Source organism: Gopherus flavomarginatus, chromosome 2 (genome assembly GCF_025201925.1).
Source record: "Gopherus flavomarginatus isolate rGopFla2 chromosome 2, rGopFla2.mat.asm, whole genome shotgun sequence".
Taxonomy (NCBI): domain Eukaryota; kingdom Metazoa; phylum Chordata; order Testudines; family Testudinidae; genus Gopherus; species Gopherus flavomarginatus.
Window position 1 is genome coordinate 181,389,477 of NC_066618.1, and position 23,554 is coordinate 181,413,030.

At 41.7% G+C, this 23,554-nt stretch overlaps 1 protein-coding gene across 6 annotated transcripts in view; it reads right to left on the reverse strand.

Moving 5' to 3' along the window:
• The window catches only part of SLC35B3 (solute carrier family 35 member B3), a 41,559-nt gene extending 18,283 nt beyond the window's left edge, over window positions 1–23,276 (reverse strand). For 4 of the 6 annotated variants that reach the window (XR_007772562.1, XR_007772564.1, XM_050940147.1 and 1 more), the window contains exons 1-5: window positions 23,091–23,154; window positions 11,652–11,933; window positions 9,539–9,660; window positions 7,104–7,258; window positions 3,942–4,049 (exon numbers count right to left, since the gene is read on the reverse strand). Coding sequence is in view for 4 of the 6 variants with exons in the window: in XM_050940147.1 (XP_050796104.1) it covers window positions 3,942–4,049; window positions 7,104–7,258; window positions 9,539–9,660; window positions 11,652–11,933; window positions 23,091–23,108 (685 nt within the window). In the remaining 2 variants the exon portion in view is untranslated. Of the gene's footprint in view, window positions 1–3,941; window positions 4,050–7,103; window positions 7,259–9,538; window positions 9,661–11,651; window positions 11,934–14,490; window positions 14,560–23,090; window positions 23,155–23,196 lie in introns of those variants that run through there. The other 2 variants (XM_050940148.1, XM_050940150.1) reach the window with 2 other exon arrangements.
• Window positions 23,277–23,554: the final 278 nt, after the last annotated feature.

The window sequence follows — 23,554 nt, forward strand, 5'->3', positions numbered from 1 at the left end:
GTCTTTGGCAATAAAAATTCGACTGTTCAACTCCAATGTGAAATCAGTCCTACTGTATGGAGCTGAAACCTGGAGGACAACCAAAACCACCATCAGGAAGATCCATACCTTCATTAATAGCTGCCTCAGAAGGATTCTCAGATCCGCTGGCCAGACACCATCAGTAATATCCACCACCTGTCAACTCCCAGCAGAGGAAGAAATCAGAAGGAGAAGGTGGGGTTGGATAGGACATACACTACGTAAGCAGCCAGCTATCACCACCAGACAGGCACTGCGGTGGAATCCCCAAGGCAAGCGGAAAAGAGGCCGTCCAAGAAACACCTGGTGACGTGACCTTCAGGCTGATAGCAAAAAAATGGGCTATACCTGGAACCAGCTAGAGCGAATGGCCCAGGATAGAGGACTCTAGAGATCTGTGGTTGGCGGCTCATACCCTGATTGGGGTGACGGGCATGAGTGAGTGCTGTGCCTGGAGTGGCAAAATACATAGAGCCGCCCCTGACTGCACAGATGTATCATGATGTACCTCTTCCATGCATCCTCCCAGCCAGTCGCTCCAGAGATAAGACCTTTAAAAGGCACGATACTTCCAAGTGCTACTCAGTCAGACAATGCCAAGAGCCATTACTGAGCCCTAAATATCAATTCTACTTTTAAAATTTATTTCCTTTCTTGGTACAAGACTGCACTGGCAAAAGTCAACGTCCGTTTCCTTTGCTAACATCTTTAGTACATGAATGGAACACTGAGTGGGGTATGTTTCATTAAGTCTATTTGCTGCTTTTGCACAGCAATGCTTATCCTGGATTCCACTACTATTGAAGAGCCTTAAATCTAATATAAAAAATTCTGATGGCACAATATGGGCAAAATTGTTCATCCAGCTGATGCTTTAAATCCACTCAGGTTTTATGTTTGTAACGTTCATATCAGCAAAGACAGCAAAGATTACTTGTTCCGTTTAACCTCTCAGCATAGTTTTGCTTCCTTACGCAAGACTGTGACATGTAAATAGATTTGCCCTTCACAATGCGCACATTTAAAGAATTTTGATTAAATCCTGAATGTGAAAAGAAAAAAAGCTCCAGCCAGAATCATACTAGTTTGTGTGTAAATGCTTCTAACAAGTGCATTATAATAAACCACCAGGAGATAATGTGACATTATTATTTAGTGACTAGCAACTAGGCGATGTCATAAGACAAATGAATTCTTAGGAATTTGTCATTTTAAAGTTTCACTGCAGAGTAAAAAGTTAACATTGTTTTGAAAGCCTCAAGAGACTTAAGTCTATAGTTCACTTTTCTTTTCACTCTGATTGCATACATTTCAAATATCAATATATAGTCTGTTTCATAGAGGCACCTTTACAGTGCTTTTCTTCAGTTTGCTGTCCCTTTGCAGAGGAAAAAAAATTACATAAAATTATTCAAGGACAGGGTACATCAAATTACATAGTGAGAAAATTCTTAGGTTAATTCCACTGGCTTCAGTGGAGTTACTCTTGATTTATACTGGTGTAATTTCAAAAGTAAGCCCTTTTTAGGAAATATACTAAGCTGCCTCCTACCTCCATCTTTCAGCTAATAAAATAAAATATCCAGCTTCTAAACTGCAGAAACCCCACTTCATAGCTTCTATGACCTGGACAGATACAGGGTGGGAGGAAGGTGCAGAGAGGTAACTTGCTCAACTGACATAGCAGGTAAACAGCAAAGCAGGAAAGAACTCAGACCCAGTCTTCTGAAAGAAGACTCTCTTTTGAGCCCCAGTCCTGTGCCCTAGCCCTTCAAACTTGCCTTTCTTTATCCTTTTGTATTGTGTGTGTCAAGATAGATCTTTGGTTGAAATGGGTCCTAAATGCCTTAAAAAGGAAAAAAGAAGTGCTGTTTGTCGTCCTATATTGACAATACTCAAGGACTATATACAGAAGATGTATTTACATCAAATTACTGAAGGTGTTAGGACCAACATGGTCCTCAGTCCTTCAGTTTGTAGAGAGAGATTTTCACACAAATTCAAAAATAAAAATCTGACATTTTAAAATCTGATTTTAAAGAGTGCCATTTAAAAATAGCTTTTAATCATTAAAACTTCAGTAAGAACATATGCCCAGATGTGTTTTTCCTGGGATATACTTATTTGGTGGGTGCAAAAAGAACATACCCATATGTTGTAACCAAAACACATCTCTTTGTTCAACTACACATTTTGTCTCTTGTTCCACTATGTAGATGTATACAGTAGATCCTATAATTTAGATAGATAGCAAGTCATTTTTTTCCAGTTGTAACACCACTAAAGTGACACACATTATAAAGCCAACATAGCAAAACTATGACAAGACTAAATAACAATCTGAGTTCAGACATAAATCATAATCATAATCATAAATCATTACTTTTTGAGCACCGCTCAACACTAGATAGATAATATTTCTGAAAAGATAAGGTTTCTTCCCTAAAAAAGGGATCATTTTGTTTTGGGATCAACCAATGCTGGTATGAATGAAGGTTCCACAATGAATTGTCAAACAATTACTATGTCTCATCTGAATCTCCTGAAACAAAAACAGTTTCAAAATGGACAGCCCTAAATTTCTTCATTGTACATACATGTTACTATTACATTAACTCCAATGCCTTATTATATAGCACATAATTCATGGTTACTGCATGAAACACTTGAAATTTCATGATGTGGGCGTTAACTATGTGTAACATCAAACAGTCTTGCACTAGAACTGTTTTAATGTAATTGTTAAATTAGTAAAATATGAAGCAGTGTGTTTACATAATCCTGAGAACATATGTGCAGTTCCACTGTGAGGTATGCTTTTCACAGCTGTACTTTCTAGAAACTATGTGCAGTTTTAAGGTAGCAGCATGGAGGGTAACAGAAAGGCTGACAGACTTGCTGCACTCAAGGGATTTTAATGGTGATGGATATCAAAGTCTATAGTCCCATCCACTTTAAGATAGAATTTGAAGAGGCCCTACCTTTCTGTTGGAGATTGGTAATGCTGATTTCAAAGTTTGAAGCCCTGTAATACACCAGATGCAAACTAAAATGACTGCTTATTCAAATACATATATTCGAGATATTGTAGCTGAAGCACTGAATTAAAGTTGACTGTTTCCATTTAAAGAGCCTTTTTCAGTCACTTATAACTTTGTCAAACTTTCAACTTTCAGGGTGAAATTTTCCAGTTTGAGTGTCAGTGCAAAAATGGTTAAGCCATTTTTGCACTGAAAATAAACAAATTTGTCTTTATTTTAAAAAACTGATTTTTTTGTACAGTTCTAGTACCTCAGGGGAAAGAGGCAGAAACTTGAAGTTAGTCCCAAGGTTAGACCTGCTGTGCTTTTTGATGGTCCAGTGAAAGAAAGTTCCTTTTGATTTCGCTACTTTATACAAAAATGAATGCATGTGATGTTTTTCTTTTTAATTTTAGATAGGAATTTATGAATTATCATACCAGTTAAAGTATCTTCTGCTATTTCTAACTTACATGAAGAAATTTTATGTCAAGAACACTAGTTCTCACTGAGGACTAAATCTATAGCAAAGGTGAGGTAAAGAAAAAAGTTTCAATTACCAGCTGCAAGTAAGTCAGTCTGAAAGTTAACAAAACCCACTTTTTATTCTATTTAAAGTATTTCAAAACTGGTCAAATGGAATGTTATTAAACTTCTCAAGATATATTTACTTCTGTACTGAGATCCACCAGAGATATTTCAGATCCAGTGGTAATATCTGGGGAAGTTTTAAGTGCTTGAGAGCAAAGGCTTAGAATGATAGTCTCTCTTCTATTATAGCTGTAGTGCTGCTGGTAAAATGATATAACAAAATCTACCACCAAAGGCTCCCACTTGTATGCAATGCTCATTCTAGGCAAAATAACAATTATTAAACCATAAAGTCAAATGCTTCTTTACCTGTCAAGTTGAAATTTGGTGCGATTGTGCTGTCAGCTAAAGTAAACCATATTAGGCCAAGACTCATACACATTGCAGCAGACACATCTGCAATGTTATAACGTTTCCCTATACAAAAATACAAACAACAAAAAAATAAGGCCATGTAATAGTCTTAATTTTAACTCCCCTTTATTTAGGAGGGAATGGCAGACAAAGGAGAAAAAACTCCCATTCAGTATGCCACCAAAACATAGGGACCCAATGTTCTCCCTCCCAATAGCTGAGTAAAAGGACTGGCTGCAACTCTCTACGACAGCAGTTCTCAAAAACTTTTTCATAGAACACACCACATCTCCTCTGAGAAATCTTGTGGGCAATAGCTGTTACCATTCACAATGGCACAGGCCACATCTTCTCCCCTAAAGTGATTACACATCTCTTTGACAACTACAGTAACTCCCCACTTAACGTCCTCTCATTTAACATTATTTCAATCTTTATATTACAGAACATTACATTACAGAACATGCTCGTTTAAAGTTGTGCAATGCTCCGCTATAATGTCATCTGACCGCCGGCTTTGTCCACAGCTGGCAACCCCCACAACAGTTCCCCTACGCCCCTCCACCCCCAGCACCTCCCGCCTCCTGCTAGCGGCAATCAGCTGATTTGCGGCGTTCAGGAGGCTGGGGGGAGAGAGGAGGAGCAAGGATGCGGCACGCAGGCTCCCCCTCTCTTCCCTGCCTCCTGAATGCCGCAGGAGGCGGGGGGACAGGAGGAAGGTGCTGAGGCACGAGGTGCTAGGGGGAGGGGGCTGCCAGCCTGTTTAATACCTGTATTAAATTGCTTGTTTAAAACGTACATAATGCCTTTTGTCTGACAAAAAAAAAAAAAAAATTCCCTGGAACCTAATCCCTCCCCCAATTTACATTAATTCTTACGGGGACATTGGATTCGCTTAACATCGTTTTGCTTGAAGTCACATTTTTCAGGACCTTAACTACAACATTAAGTGAGAAGTTACTATACAACAATTACTTACATGGAAAAATAGATTTACAGATGTATTTTAGTTATCTTTAATGTAACATCACAGAGGGGAAAAAAGGAGAGCCAGTACCATCTGGTCAGACAGCTATCTGTAGAGCCCAGCAAAGGCTCAGACACTATTTCACTAGGAGGGTACTGAAGCACTGGAATGGGTTACTTAGGGAGATGGAGGAATCTCCATCCTTAGAGGTTTTTAAGGCCCGGCTTGACAAAGTCTTGGCTGGGATAATTTTAGCTGGGGTTGGTCCTGCTTTCAGCAGGGGGTTGGACTAGATGACCTCCTGAGGTCTCTTCCAATCCTGATATTCTATGAGTCTATGATTTGGGAACTGTTGCTCTAGAACTTAGCAATGCAGCCAGCTCTATTTTTGGGGGTCCTGAGAATAGCATTTGAATAACATATTCCACTCCTTCCCAGGGAGCTATGTGTACCATGTAAGCTGCCAGAAAAAAATTGTTTAACTCCCATTTTAAACTATGTTCTTAGCTTTCAAGAACCTAGCACTATATAATCCAAAGGCATTACAAAAACATTACCTACAGAGACCTGAATGCTCCAAATTTAAACAAGATTTAATCAGCGACAGACCTGAGCTGTTAATTGCACATACAATATTTTCTTTTTAGTATAAATTTGTATATTTGATCTTCTTTAAAAACTGTTTTTTTATTATTATTGCTTCAGTCTCAATACTGAAAAGTGTAAAGGTTCCACAGTAACTACAAGATAGAACTACAGTAATAGGATTATTACATTCTGGGCTCAGTTCTGTAGTCCTTTGCCACGTGGAGAATCTTAGGGTACATCTACACTGTGAGTGCCAGCAAGTGTCAGGACCCAAGTCAACAGATTTGGGTTTGCATAACAGCACTAAAAATAGCTGTGCAGAAACCCTCCCCCCTAGCCTTCAGAGCCTGAGCCACATCATCTACACAGTTACTAATTAGGAATGGCAATATACAAAAACCTGTAGGAGAGCACTTCAACCTCCCTGGCCACACTATAGCAGACCTTAGGGTGGCCATCCTGCAGCAAAAAAACTTCAGGACCAGACTTCAAAGAGAAACTGCTGAGCTTCAGTTCATTGCAAATTTGACACCATCAGCTCAGGATTGAACAAAGACTGTGAATGGCTTGCCAACTACAGAACCAGTTTCTCCTCTCTTAATTTTCACACCTCAACTGCTAGAACAGGGCCTCATCCTCCCTGATTGAACTGACCTCGTTATCTCTAGCTTGCTTGCTAGCATATATATACCTGCCCCTGGATATTTCCACCACATGCATCTGAAGAAGTGGGTATTCACCCACGAAAGCTCATGCTCCAAAACGTCTTTTAGTCTATAAGGTGCCACAGGATTCTTTGCTGCTTTTACAGATCCAGACTAACATGGCTACCCCTCTGATACAGTTACTTTAGTACCATAGTGTGAGCCTGAATCTGTTGACTCAGGCTTGCTGGCGCTTGCTGTACAGATGTACCCTTACTAACTTTGAATAGCAACAAATCTACAGATACAAGTGAGAATTTTTCATTCTATATTATGAGGATTATCAAAATATTAAAATATGCTGTGTATTTTATTTACATGCTCAGAGTTATGAGCTTCAGTCAGATTCATCATCCGGAACCTCTTCTGGTATATCATAGCATTAAATACAATTTTAGAGGCTAACCCTGTATTCTCTGAGCAACCTAAACCAGAGCTGGTTGGGAATTTCATTTTTTTTTGGGTCAAAATTGCTGATTTGTTGAAACCGAAACTTTCTGCAGGAAAAGGTCTCTTTTCACAAATTTCCCATTTCAAAAGATTTTTTAAATTTGTCAAAATATCCTATTTAGACATTTTCATCATGAGAAGTTCTGTTTTTTTGGGTTCAAAATTACACTGTTTAGAAATTTAAGTTAATTTATAGTAAAATATTTTGTTTAAAAAGGTCAATATTGAAATAAACTATTTTGATCCAAATCCAAGCCATATTTTATGGTCATTCCCCCCCGGACAGGAAAACTGTTTCCTGCCCAGCTCTAATGGAAGTTTTGGGTAAAGTCAATGGAATACAGGATTTGGCCCTTATGTGGTTATCTTCTAATAAGAAAAACATTTAATAGTAAGAACAGTGCATACCTTGTATAAAGACTCCTCCTATCATAACAGGAATCAGTTTACAGCACTTAAAGATGACTTGAGTAGGATAATTCAGATATCCTAGGGAGGTATTTGATAAACCCATAGTCCCTACAGTTAGAAAGGCTATTATCATGTAGGTTTTGCCTGGGATTCTGCAAAATATAAATGTATGAATCTTGGTATTATGAGCATATTGTATTTTTAATAAGTGAGACTTTCATACTGGGAGAAGCTAGAAGAAAGGATACACTAATAATAGAACTGGTGGAAAAATGGGTCAAACTTTCACTAAAATTTCATCTCTTCACTGAAATTAACAATTACTATAAAAACTGTTGCTTTAGTCTTCTATAGTGCCGTCAATTTAAGGATTACAAAGCATATCACAACTGTTAAAGGACTTAACACAGCCCGTCAGGAATTATCCCTATTTCACAGAAAAGAAACAGTCACAAAGGCGTTAAGAGTAGCAGCCGTGTTAGTCTGTATCCAGGGGGAAAAAAAGGAGGGGGGGAGTTAAGTGACTTATAAAAGAACACACTGGAAGCTGGGAACAATATCATATCTCCTGAATCTGTTTGTTCTTTAATTACCTTTCTCTCATGACTGTGTAACAATTCTTCTACCAACCACCTCCATTTTTAGTTGCTTGTAACTTTTTGAAATCTCTCTGTTTGATTATGAATTTCTTTGTGAAGTTTAAACAAAAAGCTTTCCCATTTCTGTGCAGAAAATGGGGAAAAAATACATACCCTGTTTCTTAAGTAATTCTGGTGCATTTTTATAACTCTGGAGAAATGGATGAAGACAGAAAGTTGAGATTTGGCCTTGAAATACCCTAACTGAGAAGTATTGAGAACTTTGAGTATTGTAGTGAATACTGCTTTTGATGTGGTGCGTTATCACCTGCTGACAATTACACTTTGTACATGCACATTTTAAACCATTATAGCATTAAGTTTGAAGTGAGCACCTAAAGCCATGCTGCACATACGCACGCAGCTAACTTAGCTGCATACAAAAAATTCAGTAAAGGGGAGCAGTGAATAAAGAGTAGTCTTGCTGGAACCCCTGCCTTATTCACAATATATTCTGTACCATTGTTATACGGACATTCCACCAGTTTTTACAGGTGGTTACTTTTTTTGTCAAAGATATTATTCTCTCTCTAAAAATAAGCTTAACAAATTAACAGTTCTGTGTAACCTGATAAATCTGACTTCATTTTAGAAATACCTCTAATTTAGAATGTCAGCATTTAAAATATAATGCATGTTTAATTGAAAAGTGTACCGTGAACAAAAATTTTATAGGATCTCAGCTGAGGATCACTATTGGTGGGAAGAACTGGGGAGGAAAATAACTCCTTTTTACTTTTAAAATTAAACAAGTGGACTGTTCTGAGATATATGAGAGAGAGAGAGAGAGAGTGTGTGTGTGTGTACATGCCAAATTTGGAGACTCAGTTCAGTCAGAAAATTGTGAAACAGATTTCAGTCCTGCTTTAAGTGCAAATTTCAACATAAATAACTATGGAGTCACTATCAATGCTTCCATAAATCGTATTTCATGAATTATTGGAAATAATTTGTGTAATGTGCATCTGAAAAAAAGGAAAAGTACCACGAAAAAAATTAAAGGTAAGCTAAATGAAAGGGGCTGGACTAAACAGCTGCATCTCCAACCAACCTCAAAGTTCCTAAGGTCCTGATCCTATAGAGACTTAAGCATCTGCTTAGCTTTAAGCATTGTGTGTTCTCCCACTGACTTCAACAGGAGTACTTACAGTTCTTAAAATTAAGCATATGCATGTCCATACTTTTTTACAGCATCAAGATCTAAACCTGAAACACTAGCCTTTTGCTTACATAGTATGGTATAGTACATACAATATAATACTAATGTACTTGTTTTGCAACCTCTGAAATAAATATATAAGCACAATAACGTAGTATATTAACCTGTACACTCAAATATGTAGCATCATATCCTGATATTCATTAACAGGGGAGTGTCAATTTAAAAGGTTCCTAACAAAGCATCAAGAATTAATAAAACTTTTCAACGTGAGAGAGAGTGAGTGAGTGTGTGTGTGTGTGTGTGTGTGTGTGTTTTAAGTCAACCATTGGTGCTTGTGTTCCATTTCACTATTACAACAGAAGTCAGGCATAATAAATAGGAACGAAGGACATGAGTATATGGTTGAAAACAAATAGTGATGTATATCTTCAATTGCAAATCCACTCTTCAAATCATACAACATTTTATCTTATCACTATTCATACAAATCTACTCAATTATCTGTGAAATAACAGCAAATATTCATATACGAATTATGGAAGTCAGATTTATCAAACTGATTGCCTCATCAAAACTTTCTAACTTAGCATAACTTAAATGTGTTAAAGGATACATCACTGAAAAATACATACCGTCTCCTTTTATCCTGAATAAGCTGCAGTTCTATTAGTCCAAAAATGGAATAAAATCCAAATTGCACTAAAGTAAGGTACCAACCAAAGGGCTTAAAACCCTCCACTGAAAATATCAGTTCCTATAAAAACAAAACACACACACATACTAACTGTTAAATAAAACTTAATTAGCAGACCTATTTTCTCAGTGTGAATATGCAATTCTCATGCTTTTAAGTTACAAAGCAATAAGTAGAGAGGACATGCAGTATACATAGCTTCCAACATTGGAGAGGCAGCATTTAAAGACTGAAAAAAGAGGGCCACATTTATTGCTGGTGTCATTCCACTGTATTAAAGTGATTCATCAGTGATTGGCATTTGGCCCATAAACATTCATCTCAAATTAGAGAGAGCTTCATGGCTGCTTTTAACTTGGTTTTCAATTCATTTTACTCAGTATTTGACTGTTTCTAGACAGCACTCTCAAATGACTCATAAAAGATTAAGTACACATTGTTAACATTAACTTAGTCAATTTGTCTTTTAAATGGTAATTCTAATTTGTTAGGAATCTACAGACATTTAAAACAAGAGAGTCTTATGTTATGACAAAACATACACACTGTCGAAAGAATTATGCAGATGCATCCATTTTAGCCAGAGCTGGCAGCAAGACTCATAGTTAAGACTGATACCTTCCATTATAAGACCCTGTTTTCAATTACTAATAACTTTGCCAAATTTAACTATTGGGGCTGCAACTTTCCATGTCAGGTGTTGCCTTAGACTGTTTTTAAGTTTCAGCAAAAGTTTTCCTATCATTTCTGAGCATAAGATTGGGGAAAATGTTTTGCCACTGTTTAAAAAAACCCAAAACTATTATTTTGGAGAGAAGTTCTAACACCTTCACACTTCGGAGCAGGAATTAAAAATATACAGTCAGAGTTTAAGGCCAGGAGGGACCACCAGATCATCTGTCTGACCTAGAGTATATCAGAGGCCATCTACATCATCCCCAGCACCCACATACTAAATCCCACAACTGAAATGAGACCAAAGTATTACAGCCTATAAAACACTAGACTATTATGTGCCACAGGCAGAAAACAGGAGGGACAAGGGAGCACAAATACTTGAGCCCCCCATAAGGGCAGGGAAATGAAGTAAGATATAGAAGATAATCCTGGCAAGTAACCCAAACCCCCACACTGCAGGGGACAGCAAGAGACCCCTAAGGTCACTGTCAATCTGACCTGGGGAAAAATTCCTTCCCAACCCCACATACGGTAACCAGTGAGACCCTGAGCATATGAACAAGAACCAGCCAGGCAAGCACCTAAGAGAGAAGGGTTGGTGTCACCTCAGAGCCCAGTTTCAGCTTGCCTAATGTCCTATCTCCAGCTGTGGCCATTCCTGATGCTTCAGAGGAAGGAGATTTAACAAACAAAAGACCATCCTCCCTGGAGTCAGGTTGGCAGATGGAGGACAGGAGCAGAAAGGTATGTAACCACTAGAGAACATTCATCTACAGAAGCTGGAATAAAAACTCAGGATACAGGAGTCATAAAAATCCTCTGCTGTCCTGAAAACAGCTGTGAAGCCCACTGGCACAGCATGCATCTCATCCCACTCTAGTGAATGTGCAGAAAGGATAACAGTCTAGTAATAGCTAGCTGAAGTGGCAGAAGTCCATACTGTAGACCTAAAGGTTTCAACCCTGATGTGACCCATGTGGAGGTCATTATGGTCCCATACAATGCAACTTTTGTTATTTCAATTTGTTTTTGTAAAAACTTAAAAAAAAAAATCACATGAAATTTTTTACATTAAAGATGCAAAGTCATGCACTCAAAAGATACGGAAAGAAAAGAATTAAGGTAGTACAAGCAACTCAAGTTAGGTCCTCTTCTGTAGATGCATTATGATACAGTTTTTAATTATATGGTCATGTACTATTTTTTCCCCAACTTCAGTGTCTGACTTTGTGATCTTCATGTTTTTTAATGTAGTTTTTTTTTAAAATGTATAGATTAGGACAGATTTTTAGACCAATCAAGCTACACATTCTTCAACATTATTCAACCAAATAAACAGAGGTACTAGCATAAAACACAAATACAGGATTTACCTGTAAATATCCATAGATTAGATAAAACATAAAAACTCCAGAAACACAAATAAAAAACTGAGTGGGTTTGTTAAATTTGCTGAGATTCACACCAAGAACGATTATGTCATCTACTGATTTGATATGAGGTGACATGGCTTGCGATTTGGAAGGTATGCTGATCGAAATATATTTCCTTGAGGAGTTGAATTTCAGATCCATGTTTCCTAGTTCGCTGCATTCGGTGTCAAAGGAATCTTCTCCTTTTTCTTCCTCTCTCTTTCTGTATTCTTTCTTTGGAAACTGAAAGAAACCGTAAAAGTGAGAGGCCACATGAGTATGGAATTCCAAACTTAAAACAGTATACAAATATGAAACTTAATAAAATTGCTTCACACAAAAAATTGCACAGGGAAATATTTTCTAACTCAACTTCAATACTTAATGGGAATTCCTAAAAATCACAACAGTGCAGTACATGTGTCTCCCCTATGATACTACTTCCTGCATAACAGATCTAATGCAAGAGGTAGAATCAGTGATAACATTATGGCACTAGTGGTTAAGAATTAGTGCATGAGTACTTTATAAGGAGGCTTGGTCTGCACTTGCAAATGCTGTTGGCACACCCCTGACCAATGTAGCTATGCTGATATAGCTGTGTCTACACTAGGGATTATGTTGACGGAAGAATGCTTCCCTTACCTAGCTACTGTCGTTTGGGGAGGTGGTGTTTCTGCACTAACAAAAAAACCCTTCTGTCAGTGTAGGTTGTATGTACACTATGGGGCTATGTTAGTATAGCCTCCGTAGTTTAGACATACACAGAGGCCTGGTCTACACTACGAGTTTATTTCGAATTTAGCAGCGTTAAACCGAATTAACCCTGCACCCGTCCACACAACGAAGCCCTATATTTTGATATAAAGGGCTCTTAATATCGATATCTGTACTCCACCCTGACGAGGGGAGTAGCACTGAAATCGGTATTGCCATTTCAAATTAGGGTTAGTGTGGCCGCAATTCAACGGTATTGGCCTCCGGGAGCTATCCCACAGTGCACCATTGTGACCGCTCTGGACAGCAATCTGAACTCGGATGCACTGGCCAGGTAGACAGGAAAAGTCCCGCGAACTTTTGAATTTCATTTCCTGTTTGCCCAGCGTGGAGCGCTGATCAGTACAGGTGACCATGCAGTCCCAGAATTAAAAAAGAGCTCCAGCATGGACCATATGGGAGATACTGAATCTAATCTCTGTATGGGGAGATGAATCTGTTCTAGTAGAACTCCGTTCCAATAGACGAAATGCTAAAACATTTGAAAAAATCTCCAAGGCTATGAGGGACAGAGGCCACAACAGGAACTCGACACAGTACTGCATGAAACTTAAGGAGCTGAGACAAGCGTACCAGAAAGCCAAAGAATGAAATGGATGCTCATGGAGGGAGAGGCAACTGATGACTGTAGGTATCCCACTGTTCCTGCACTCTCCGAAAACCATTTGAATTCTTGGCCGAGCTCCCAAAGCCTGAAGGGTCAAAAACATTGTCACGGGTGGTTCAGGGTATATGTCGTCGCCCCTCCCCTTCCCCCCTCCGTGAAAGCAAAGGGAAAAAAATCCTCTCGCCTTTTTTCAACGTCACTGTATGTCTACTGGATGCTGCTGGCAGACGTAGTGCTGCAGCGCTACGCAGCAGCATCCCCTTCCCTTCTCTTGCCTTGCGGACGGCAGATGATGCAGTATGATGGATATCCATCATTGTCGTCCCGTGAGTGCTCCTGGCTGGCCTCGAGTCGCTGAGCAAAAATGGGAATGACTCCCGGTCATTCTTTTCTTTAAGTTTTGTCTCCTGGAGATTCACTCGGGCCTAGAATATCATAGCAGCTGGAGGCTGCCCTGCCCTGCCCTCCCCTCCCCCCTTTAATTTCTGCTTGCAGAGGCAATAGTTAGTGTTGTTTCTTATTCATGCATTTTTTATTACTTCATCACACAAATGGGGGGATAATTGCCATGGCAGCCCAGGAGGGGTGGGGGAGGAGGGAAGCAATGGGTGGGGTTCTTGCAGGGGCACCCCCTAGAATGGCATGCAGCTCATTATTTCTGCTGGATGTCTGAGGCTCTGACTCGGAGCGGCCGTTTGCCTCTTGGGTTCTTTAATAGGCTTGCCTAACATCCTAGGCAGGACTGACTCTCCCTTTAGACAAAACTTAAAGAAGAGAATGACCTGGGGAGTCATTCCCAATTTTGTCCATGCACCCCGGCCGACCTCACCGAGGCCGGCCAGGAGCACCCATGACAGCAGCAGACGGTACAGTATGACTGGTAACCATCATTGTCAACTTGCAAGGTAGCAGACGGTACAGTTGAGCTGGTAACCGTCTTTGCTAACTTGCAAAAGGCAAGGGGATGCTGCTGTGTAGCGCTGCGGTACCGCGTCTGTTAGCAACATCCAGTAGACATATGGTGACTGTGAAAAAAGGCTGAATGGGCTCCATAGTTGCCGTGCTACGGCATCTGCCCAGGCAATCCAGGGAAAAGGGTGCGAAATAGTTGTCTGCCTTTGCTTTCACAGAGGGAGGATTGAGTGACGACATTTACCCAGAATCACCCACAACACTGTTTTTGCCCCATCATGCATTGGTATCTCAACCCAGAATTCCAATGGGCAGGGGAGACTGCAGGAACTATGGGATAGCTACCCACAGTGCAATGCTCCAACAATCGACAGTAGCCTCGATATATGGACGCATATCGCTGAACTAATGTGCTTAGTGTGGCCGTCTGCACTTAACATTATACAATCTGTTTCCAAAAATCGGTTTCTGTAAAATCGGAATAATCCCGTAGCGTAGACATACCCAGAGATGGAAAAGCTGATCTGGACAAATATTAAGTCTGACTTTTCATTAGTATATTTTACTTCTTTTCTGAAACATAAAAAAAATTAAACACCCTTTATAATCTTTCAAAAATAGTTTGCTTAAAGTGGGGATTGGTCCTTCTATTGCGTACAGAAAGCAATGGTGCACAAACTTGTCACATCAGTGTCACAGTGCTGTGGTTAAGCATTCAGCCCAAGGCCAAACCCAGCCCTCTTATACCAATGTTCACTGGCATGAAAACAGACTATGTTGCCATGGGATGATCCCATTACTTCTATCACACTGAAAGTACTAGTGCAGAGGTACTATGATTATGGCCAGGCTACTTTATTTGCATGGCATAGTGTACCACACTCAATACATCCATTTCTAAATGCAGAGCCTAACTGTGAAAGTGGAACAAATCTTTCCCTCTACCCTTTGTTTCCAACTCTCACTTTTGCTTGAGATTACTTGTTGGATGTTCAGGAAAAAGGGTGTGCAGACTAGGAAAAAAAAATCTTAATGACTGTCCAGGAACATCAAGGTCTCAAATCTGGTCACATGACAAGAATATGGTGGTCTCAAAGTTTGATAACCACTATCAGTCACATGCATTCATCTCCAATTGTAGGATGAGGTATAACTGGATGAGTACAGCTAAAGAGAAGGAATTTAGCAGAGTATGGGAGTGGGCAGGCAATCATCCATTTTTTTCACTTCCGTGAAGTATGTGATAACTGATGTTTGAGGCTAATTTTGCATTTTTCAGCCTCAGGCTAACTCCATTGGTCAATTGCTGCTTCCAGTCAATTGCTGCACTTTTTAAGTGCAGGTCACAGCTAGTTCAGTCCGCTGTCACTAATTAAATTTTTATTTATCTAGACTGGTGTTTTGGTTATTCCAGCCCAATGGTATTTTTTCTCACCGGAGTATCTACCAAAATCCACCAGCCCAATGCTCCTTTATGGCAATCTTGTATCCTGCTAAAGGAAGCTGAATGAGACTTCCTCCAGGAGTCAGTCAATACTGCTAATTTAACTCCACAGACCAATAATTAAAGCCTTATGAGACCTAATATCTTCACCAGAGGAGGAATAGTGTGCTATATTGTAGTACTCAGTCTAAACTTCATGCCCAGACAGCAATTTAGTGTGAAGGCATTTATAAACTAATATGCACAGCCACTGTCTTACAGTCACTCTCTCTTCCTCCTATTGTACATCTGTCAAGGTTCCTTCCCCACTCTGAACTTTAGGGTACAAAGGTGGGGACTTGCATGGACACTTCTAAGCTTAATTACTAGCTTAGATCTGGTAACTCTGCCACCATTCAGAAATTTCAGTGTCTGGATCACTTCTTGTCCCCCCTAAAACCTTCCCCTCCCTGGGCAGCCTTGAGAGGCTTCACCAATTCCCTGGTGAACACAGATCCAAACCCCTTGGATCTTAAAACAAGGAGAAATTAACCATCCCCTCCTCCTTTCCCCCACCAATTCCTGGTGAGTCCAGATCCAATCCCCTTGGATCTTAAAACAAGGAAAAATCAATCAGGTTCTTAAAAAGAAAGCTTTTAATTAGAGAAGAAATGTAAAAAATCATCTCTGTAAAACCAGGATGGAAAATACTTTACAGGGTAATCAAATTCATATAGCCCAGAGGAACCCCCTTTAGCCTTAGGTTCAAAGTTACAGCAAACGGAGGTAAAATCCTCTCAGCAAAAAAGGACATTTACAAGTTGAGAAAACAAAAATAAAACTAATCTGCCTTGCCTGGCTGTTACTTACAATTTTGAAACATGAGAGACTGGTTTAGAAAGATTTGGAGAGCCTGGATTGATGTCTGGTCTCTCTTAGTCCCAAGAGCAAACAACCCCCAAAACAAAGAGCACAAACAAAGACTTCCCTCCACCAAGATTCGAAAGTATCTTGTCTCCTCTGGTCAGGTGTCAGCCACGTTTACTGAGTTTCTTAACCCTTTACAGGTAAAAGAGGCATTAAACCTTAACTATCTGTTTATGACAACATCTCTCTTGCTTTCCCCCCCTCCAACACCAGTACAGTACAACAATCTTTGTGGATAAGGGGGAAGCCTTTCTGCAGTGAGGAGCAGCAGGCATTAGCTAAAAGTAAGGAGTCTCGTTCTATCTAAATGACACCAAAACAATATAATATCAGGTTGTTAAGAAAGCATTCTAGCCCTAAGGAAGTATAGCACAAACAGTGACCAGATAAACAGACAGACATAAAGACGTGTAAAGGAAAACTTTTCAAGATAATACACCGTCTGGCAGAACCACTTATCAGCAGTTACAGTTGGGAAATCTATACTTCCCCTTTGTTTGACCTTTAATTGGTTCTGTCCTTTGTTTGTTGCGTAACTGATTTAGCAAAACTGAAACTGACTCTAGTATGTAAAAGGTAGTGTGCTAAGACTGGCAAAGAACATTATTTCATAATACTTTAGTTTAAATGATTGGTTAAGGTATAGAGAAGCAGAACTTAAGTTTGACTATATAAACTGGGCTCCAAGAAGAAATTCTTTGGAACTGAATTCCGGAACACAGCCCAAGATCAAAGCTGCCAAACTCAATACCCTGCATGACCATTCTGTGCAGAAGTTGGAGCCACAGACTATCCGATTCCGACTGACCATCGGGAAGAGATCACCAGCTTTATCAGGAGTGGTCAGCACTGTATACTTGGCGCATGTGTTCTGTTCATCAACTGCTAATAAATTCAAGTTAAGGATTTACTGTGTAAAGGCTCTTTTGCTGGAAAAAGGTCCAGCCAACCTGAAGAGGGTTACGCCCTGAGCCCACAGAAGAGTAGAGGTGGGTGCCCTAGATTGTGCAGGTAACAATGTGAGATATCTCAACTTTAGTATGGCTTATGATACTGTCTCATATGACCTTATAAACAAATTAGGGAAATAGAGCCTAGATGAACCTACTATAAGGTGGGTACACAAACGCTTGGAAAACTGTACTCAGGGTAGTTATCAATGGTTCAGTCAAGCTGGAAGGGCATATTGAGTGGGATAAGTCCTCCGTCTGGTTCTTTGCAATATCTTCACAAATGATTTGGATAATGGCATAGAGTATACATGTATACAATTTGCAGATGGTACCAAGTGGGGAGGGGATGCAAGCACTGTGGAGGACAGGATTAGAATTCAAAATGATCTCGACAAATTTGAGAAATGGTCTGATATAGGATGAAATTCAATAAGGACAAATGCAAAATACTACACTTAAGAAGAAATACTCATTTACAAAATGGGAAATGATTGCTTAGGAAGGAGCACTGCAGAAGAAGGTCTTGGAGGTTAAAGTGGATCACAAACTAATGAGTCACCAATGTAATACCATTGTGCACGCGCACACACACAAAAAAAGCAAACATTATTCGGGGATGCATTAGTAGGAGTTTTGTAAGCAAGACACAAGAAGTAATTCTTCTACTCTACTCAGCATTGATAAGGCCTCAACTGGAGTACTGGCTCCAGTTCTGGGCACTACACTTCAGGAAAGATGTGGATGAATTGGACGAAGTCAAAAGGAGAGCAACAAAAATGATTCAAAGTCAAGAAAACATGACCTACAAGAAAATATTGAAAAATTGGGTTTGTTTAGTTTGGGGACGAGAATACTGAGATGTGAAGTAACAGTCTTCAAGTATGTACAAGGTTATTATAAAGAGAAGGGTAACAATTGTTCTTATCCATGGAGGGCAGGAAAAGAAGTAATGGGCTTAAATTGAAAAAAAGGAGATTTAGGTTAGATATTAGGAAACAATTTACCTAGAGCAGGGGTTCTCAAACTGTGGGACGGGACCCCAAAGTGGGTCACGACCCTGTTTTAATGGGGTTGCCATGGCTGGTTTTAGACTTGCTGGGGTCCAGGGCCAAAGCCTGAGCCCTACCACCTGGGGCCAAAGCCAAGGCAAGGAATTCAGCCCTGAGCTGCGGGGCTCAGGCTTTGGTTTCAGCTTCAGCCCTGGGTGGTGGAGTTCAGATTACAAACCCCTTGCCTGGGACTGAAGCCCCGGGTTTCGGCGTTATCTACCCCTGCATGGGGTGGTGAGGCTTGAGCTTTGGCCTCCTCCACCCAGGGTGGCAGTGCTCAGGCAGGCTGAGGCTTCAGTCCCACCTCCTGGGGTTGTGTAGTAATTTTTATTGTCAGAAGGGAGTTGCAGTGCAATGAAGTTTGAGAACTGCTGACCTAGTGGTTGTGGAATCTCTGTCACTTGAGGTTTTTAAGAACAGGTTAGACAAACACCTGTTAGGGACAGTTTAGATCAGGGGTAGGCAACCTATGGCACGGGTGCCGAAGGCAGCACACGAGCTGATTTTCAGTGGCACTCACACTGCCTGGGTCCTGGCCACTGGTCCAGGGGGCTCTGCATTTTAATTTAATGTTAAATGAAGCTTCTTAAACATTTTGAAATCTTATTTACTTTACATACAACAATATTATAATTATAGACCTTCCAAAAACATTAATATATTACGGCATGCAAAACCTTAAATTAAAGAGAATAAATGAAGACTTGGCACACCACTGCTGAAAGGTTCTTATCCCTGGTTTAGATAAGAATTAGTTCTACCTCACTGTAGGAGCTGGACTAGATGACCTGTTGAGATCTCTTCCAGTCCTACATTTCCAAGGATTCAATATGTGTACATAGCCCTTTCCTAGCAAGAGCTGCCAAACTAATCCCACTTGGATTCACTGCCCTGCACAAACTGGACCATAGAGGAGGTGATGTGTCCAGACAAAGACAGGATACTAGACTAGTTCAAGAAGTCCAATTTTCAATGTATGTCTCTTTTCCCTAAGTCTCTCAGCAAGCAGTGGAGGACTACACAAATGTCTACTTTTGTACAGAAAGATTCCTTTCTGGCCCAATCCAACAGAGCCATGACTAATCACATTTACTGCTACTATTCAGGCATGTGCCGCACGATGTTAAAGAGGATCAGAACAAGCATGATTCTGCCTTAGGAGAATTTCAGAAGTGCAGGAGGGACCATAAGAAAGATGACTTTCTGCAAATCTCATGTCAGCCATAAAGTTTATAACAATACAGAAACTACATCCTTTACCACTGCTTTAGATATTAACATCAATTACACTAGCAGAGAAACAGAACCCTGAAATTAGGTCACAAAAAGTAATTAGAAGGAGCTGATTTAAAAATATTTTATTTTCTAATAATTTAAGGCAGTATTCTGTTAGTGAGTTTGGATTTAAAGATTAATACTATTTTAAAATAGTATTAATCAACCATAATATTAGTACCTGGATAGAACAAACTTTCATGAAGGATACCAGAGTTACAGTGAGAAAGCGTTTGTTCTGCTCACATACAGTATTAGTTAAAAGAAGATTGTGTAAAACTTCCTTTTCTGTGTTGTTTGCTTGTTTGTTTTCATAAAGGAATATTCTACAGTGTTCTGTGTTGTTTGTTTTCATAAAGGAATATTCTACAGTGCCTAACATTAAGCTGAGAAACAGTAAATGTAGTAAATATTTGAAACATTCTCTATCAAATACTATTATTATAGACAACAGGACTCTTCTGAAATATATTTCTCTGAAAGCATGCACAGCAACTGTTTTTCTATGCAAAATGTCAGAGGTGTCATTTTTCATCATCTACTCAAAATACTCAAAGTAACTGATCCACCTTATGAAGTGCAATTTTACAAGAGCCACTTACAAGCTTAAGAGGTGCTTACTCCTGGGGGAAATCTGAACCCCTGCATGCATACAGGATTCATGTCCCTTGCAGAATTCTTTACTTATTTACAGAAAAATGACTTCTGATGGGGAAGCAAAGGAAAGCCACAAGAACGGTCATGCACTTCTCCTCAGCAGCACAGGCGTGTTGTTCTGGGTGCCCAGCACAGCCGATGGAGAAGTAAATCACGGCACGGGAGGGGGAGGGCAGGCGCCAGGCTACAGATGCCATGGCCGATGGTTTTTACCCTGTGCTAGGCTGAGCTGCTAGTCCCAACTGGGCTGGGAAGGATGGGACTTCCTCTTCCCCTGCAGAGTGGTTGGGGCCAGGAGAAACCTTTCCCTGCTGCAGGAAGCTCTCTCTGTTCCCCACCCTCATTGCTCCTCAGCAGCAGAGGAGAGGGTCACTGTACAGGGAGCTGCTCCCTCATCTGCCCAATCCCTGTGCGTTCGGACTCCCACCCCATCAAGTCTCACCCCCTCACCAAGCCCCTCCCCCTGCATCCTTACCCCCACCCTAGCCCCCAGACCACCCCACTGAGCCTCAACCAGCTGCACCCAGATCTCTCTACCCCACTGAGCCTCAACAAACTGCACATAGACCCTCACACCTTGACCCTCCTTAATGAGCCCAAACCACCTTCACCTGGACCCCTCACAGAGTCCCATTCCCCCTGCACCTGGAACCCCCAACAAGCCCCATAGCATCCAGATCTCCCCCACATGGATCCCCCCCACTGAGCCACCAACACCCAGACAGTCCCACACATAACCCTCTCATCCACACCTGGATTTCCACACCCCATCCCCTCCACACTTAGATCCTACCAGGCTGAACCTGCTTGCCCAACACCTGGATCAGGGCAAGCCTGCAAGACTCTGTCCCTCTCGCTCACTGTCTTGGTGCACCTGGAACAGAGGGGCAGGACTGGCCTTTGGGCTGTGTCAGGGTCTGGTGCAGCCTCATCACTGAGTCTGTGTCCTCGGAGTGGAAGGCGGGCAGCTGTAAGGTGGTCTCCTAACTCTGTGGGGGCCTGCGTTCTCCATTTAAATGCTGGAGTCTCCACATTTATTGTAAAATAAAATATGCAGAAATTTAAAATATAGTGTGCAGAATTTTAATTTTTTGGCACAGAATTCTCTCAGGAGTAAAAGCTTTCCCAAACAACAAGTTCAACATTCAATTTTTTGACTCTTCATTTTATTTAAAATGAGAGAAATGCTTCCTCTTGCAAAAACGGTTTGCTAAAATAAAATATCATCAAGCAAGTTTTTGCCAGGAGCAAAGCTGAGCTAAACCTAAAAATAAGAGAGACTTTAAACTAAGCTCCAGTGCATAATTAACATTAGCAACTGTAGTTATTGCATCTGACGAAGTGGGTATTCACTCACGAAAGCTTATGCTCCAATACATGCTAGTCTATAAGGTTCCATAGGACTCTTTGTTGCTTTGTACAGATTCAGACTAATATGGCTACCCCTCTGATACTTGTAGTTACTGAGAAACACATGCCTGAAGCACCTATTGAAAATCAAAATCAAAACAGAAGTGATGTTTTTTCCCCTATATCTATGCAGGCAGGTGGGAAGACGACATTTTTATCTTCTCTGTGTCTTGGTGGATCAGAAAGAGGGGGGCAGCATCCCATTTTTGAATGTGTCTATCTTAAAGGGACAGTAGAGACACAAGGTGAGTGAGGTAATCTCTCTTACTGGACTATCTTCTGTTTACTGTTGTGGTCCCTTCTGACCCTATGATTCTGTTGGTGAGAGAGAGAAGCCTTTAAGGCACTTAGAGCTCTTCTTTAGCTCTATGGCTCAAAAGCTTGTCTCTCTCACCAACAAAAGCTGATCCAACAAAAGACATACCTCACCCACCTTGTCTCTCTAAAATCCTGGGACCGACATGGCTACAACAACACTGCACTAAAAGGACACTGTCAGCTGGATACTTAGGCTATGTCTACACTACTACTTATGCTGCTCAGATGTGTGAATGTACCACCCCCTTGAGCAACATAAATTACACCAGCATAAGTGCTAATGCACACAGTGCTTTGTCGGCAGGTGAGCCATACCCACTGACATAGCTACTGTTGCTCATTGGGGGTCGATTAATGATGTCAGTGGGAGAGCTCTCTCCCACTTGCATAGAGCAGCTACAGGAGAGATCTTAATAGTGGTCGAGCTGCACAGGTACAGCTGTGAGTATCTAGTGTAGACATAGCTGTAGTTGATTACAGAAAAAAACTGTGAAGCAGATTCAGGTAATATACCTGCCTCCACTCCCCTCCTGTCTGTGTATGTTTTAAGTCACAGGTTCCTCATTCTTCAAAATGTTTTTTCTCTCCCTTGCTGCTATGTGAAGATGTACACAGAGCAGAAGAAACTGCCTGACTTTATAGGGGAAAAAACACTGAAACTCATATGCAAAGTGGAGTCAAATCCAGAAAGTACCCGAGGAAACAAAAACACTTATTGCCTCCAATTTCTTTTAGTTCCAATACGGGGGGGCGGCACTTGTGGCACACGGGCAGATGAAACCTTTACAGACGCGGTGCAACGCCTGTACCGAGAGACCCGCTCCGGGGCACGGCCAGGCCAGCGCCCCCGACCCCACCCCAGCAGGAAGCTCAGTAACTGGCCGGGCAGCAGCAGCGCCACCTCTGTGGGGTGGGAGGTGTCACCTGGGAACGCTGCTGCGGGCGCCCGACGCTGGGACGCCGGAGGGCCCCGGACCCGGCCGCATCTCAGTGCGCTCGGGCTCGTCCCGCTCAGCCTGGCCCCGGGGGGCAACGGCCCAGCGGACCCCCCACCCCAGACGGAGCCGCGCCCCTTCTCCCGCCGCGTCTCACCGCCACCGCTCCTCTCATGGCCCCCAGCTACCGGCTCCGGCCCGCGCCGCTTCCGGGAGGCGGCCCGGCCCGGCCCCGCCCACGCCCGGGGGGAGGGGACCAGTACCTGCTGGGGAGGGGGCGCGGCGGCTCCTCGCCTCTTCCTCTGCCTGCCGCCGCTCTCCCTGCGGCGCCGAAAATGGCGGGGGCTGGTATCTGTGTGCGAGCGCCGAGCGCATCGAGCCACTGGGATCCGTCTGCTCGGCGCTCTCCTGCCGGGCCTGGGCCCCGTGTCGTTGTCCCTGGCCCAGCCGGCGCAGGAGGGGAGCCCCCCCTGCCCGCTCACGGGGGGAGTCGGGGGACCCTCCGGCAGAGGAGAGCCACGCACAGGGGAGCCCCCATAGAGGAGATCTCAGAGTAGGGAACCCCGCAGAACAGGAGCGCACCGCACACATACAGGGGACCCCATCTAGGAACCCCTCCAG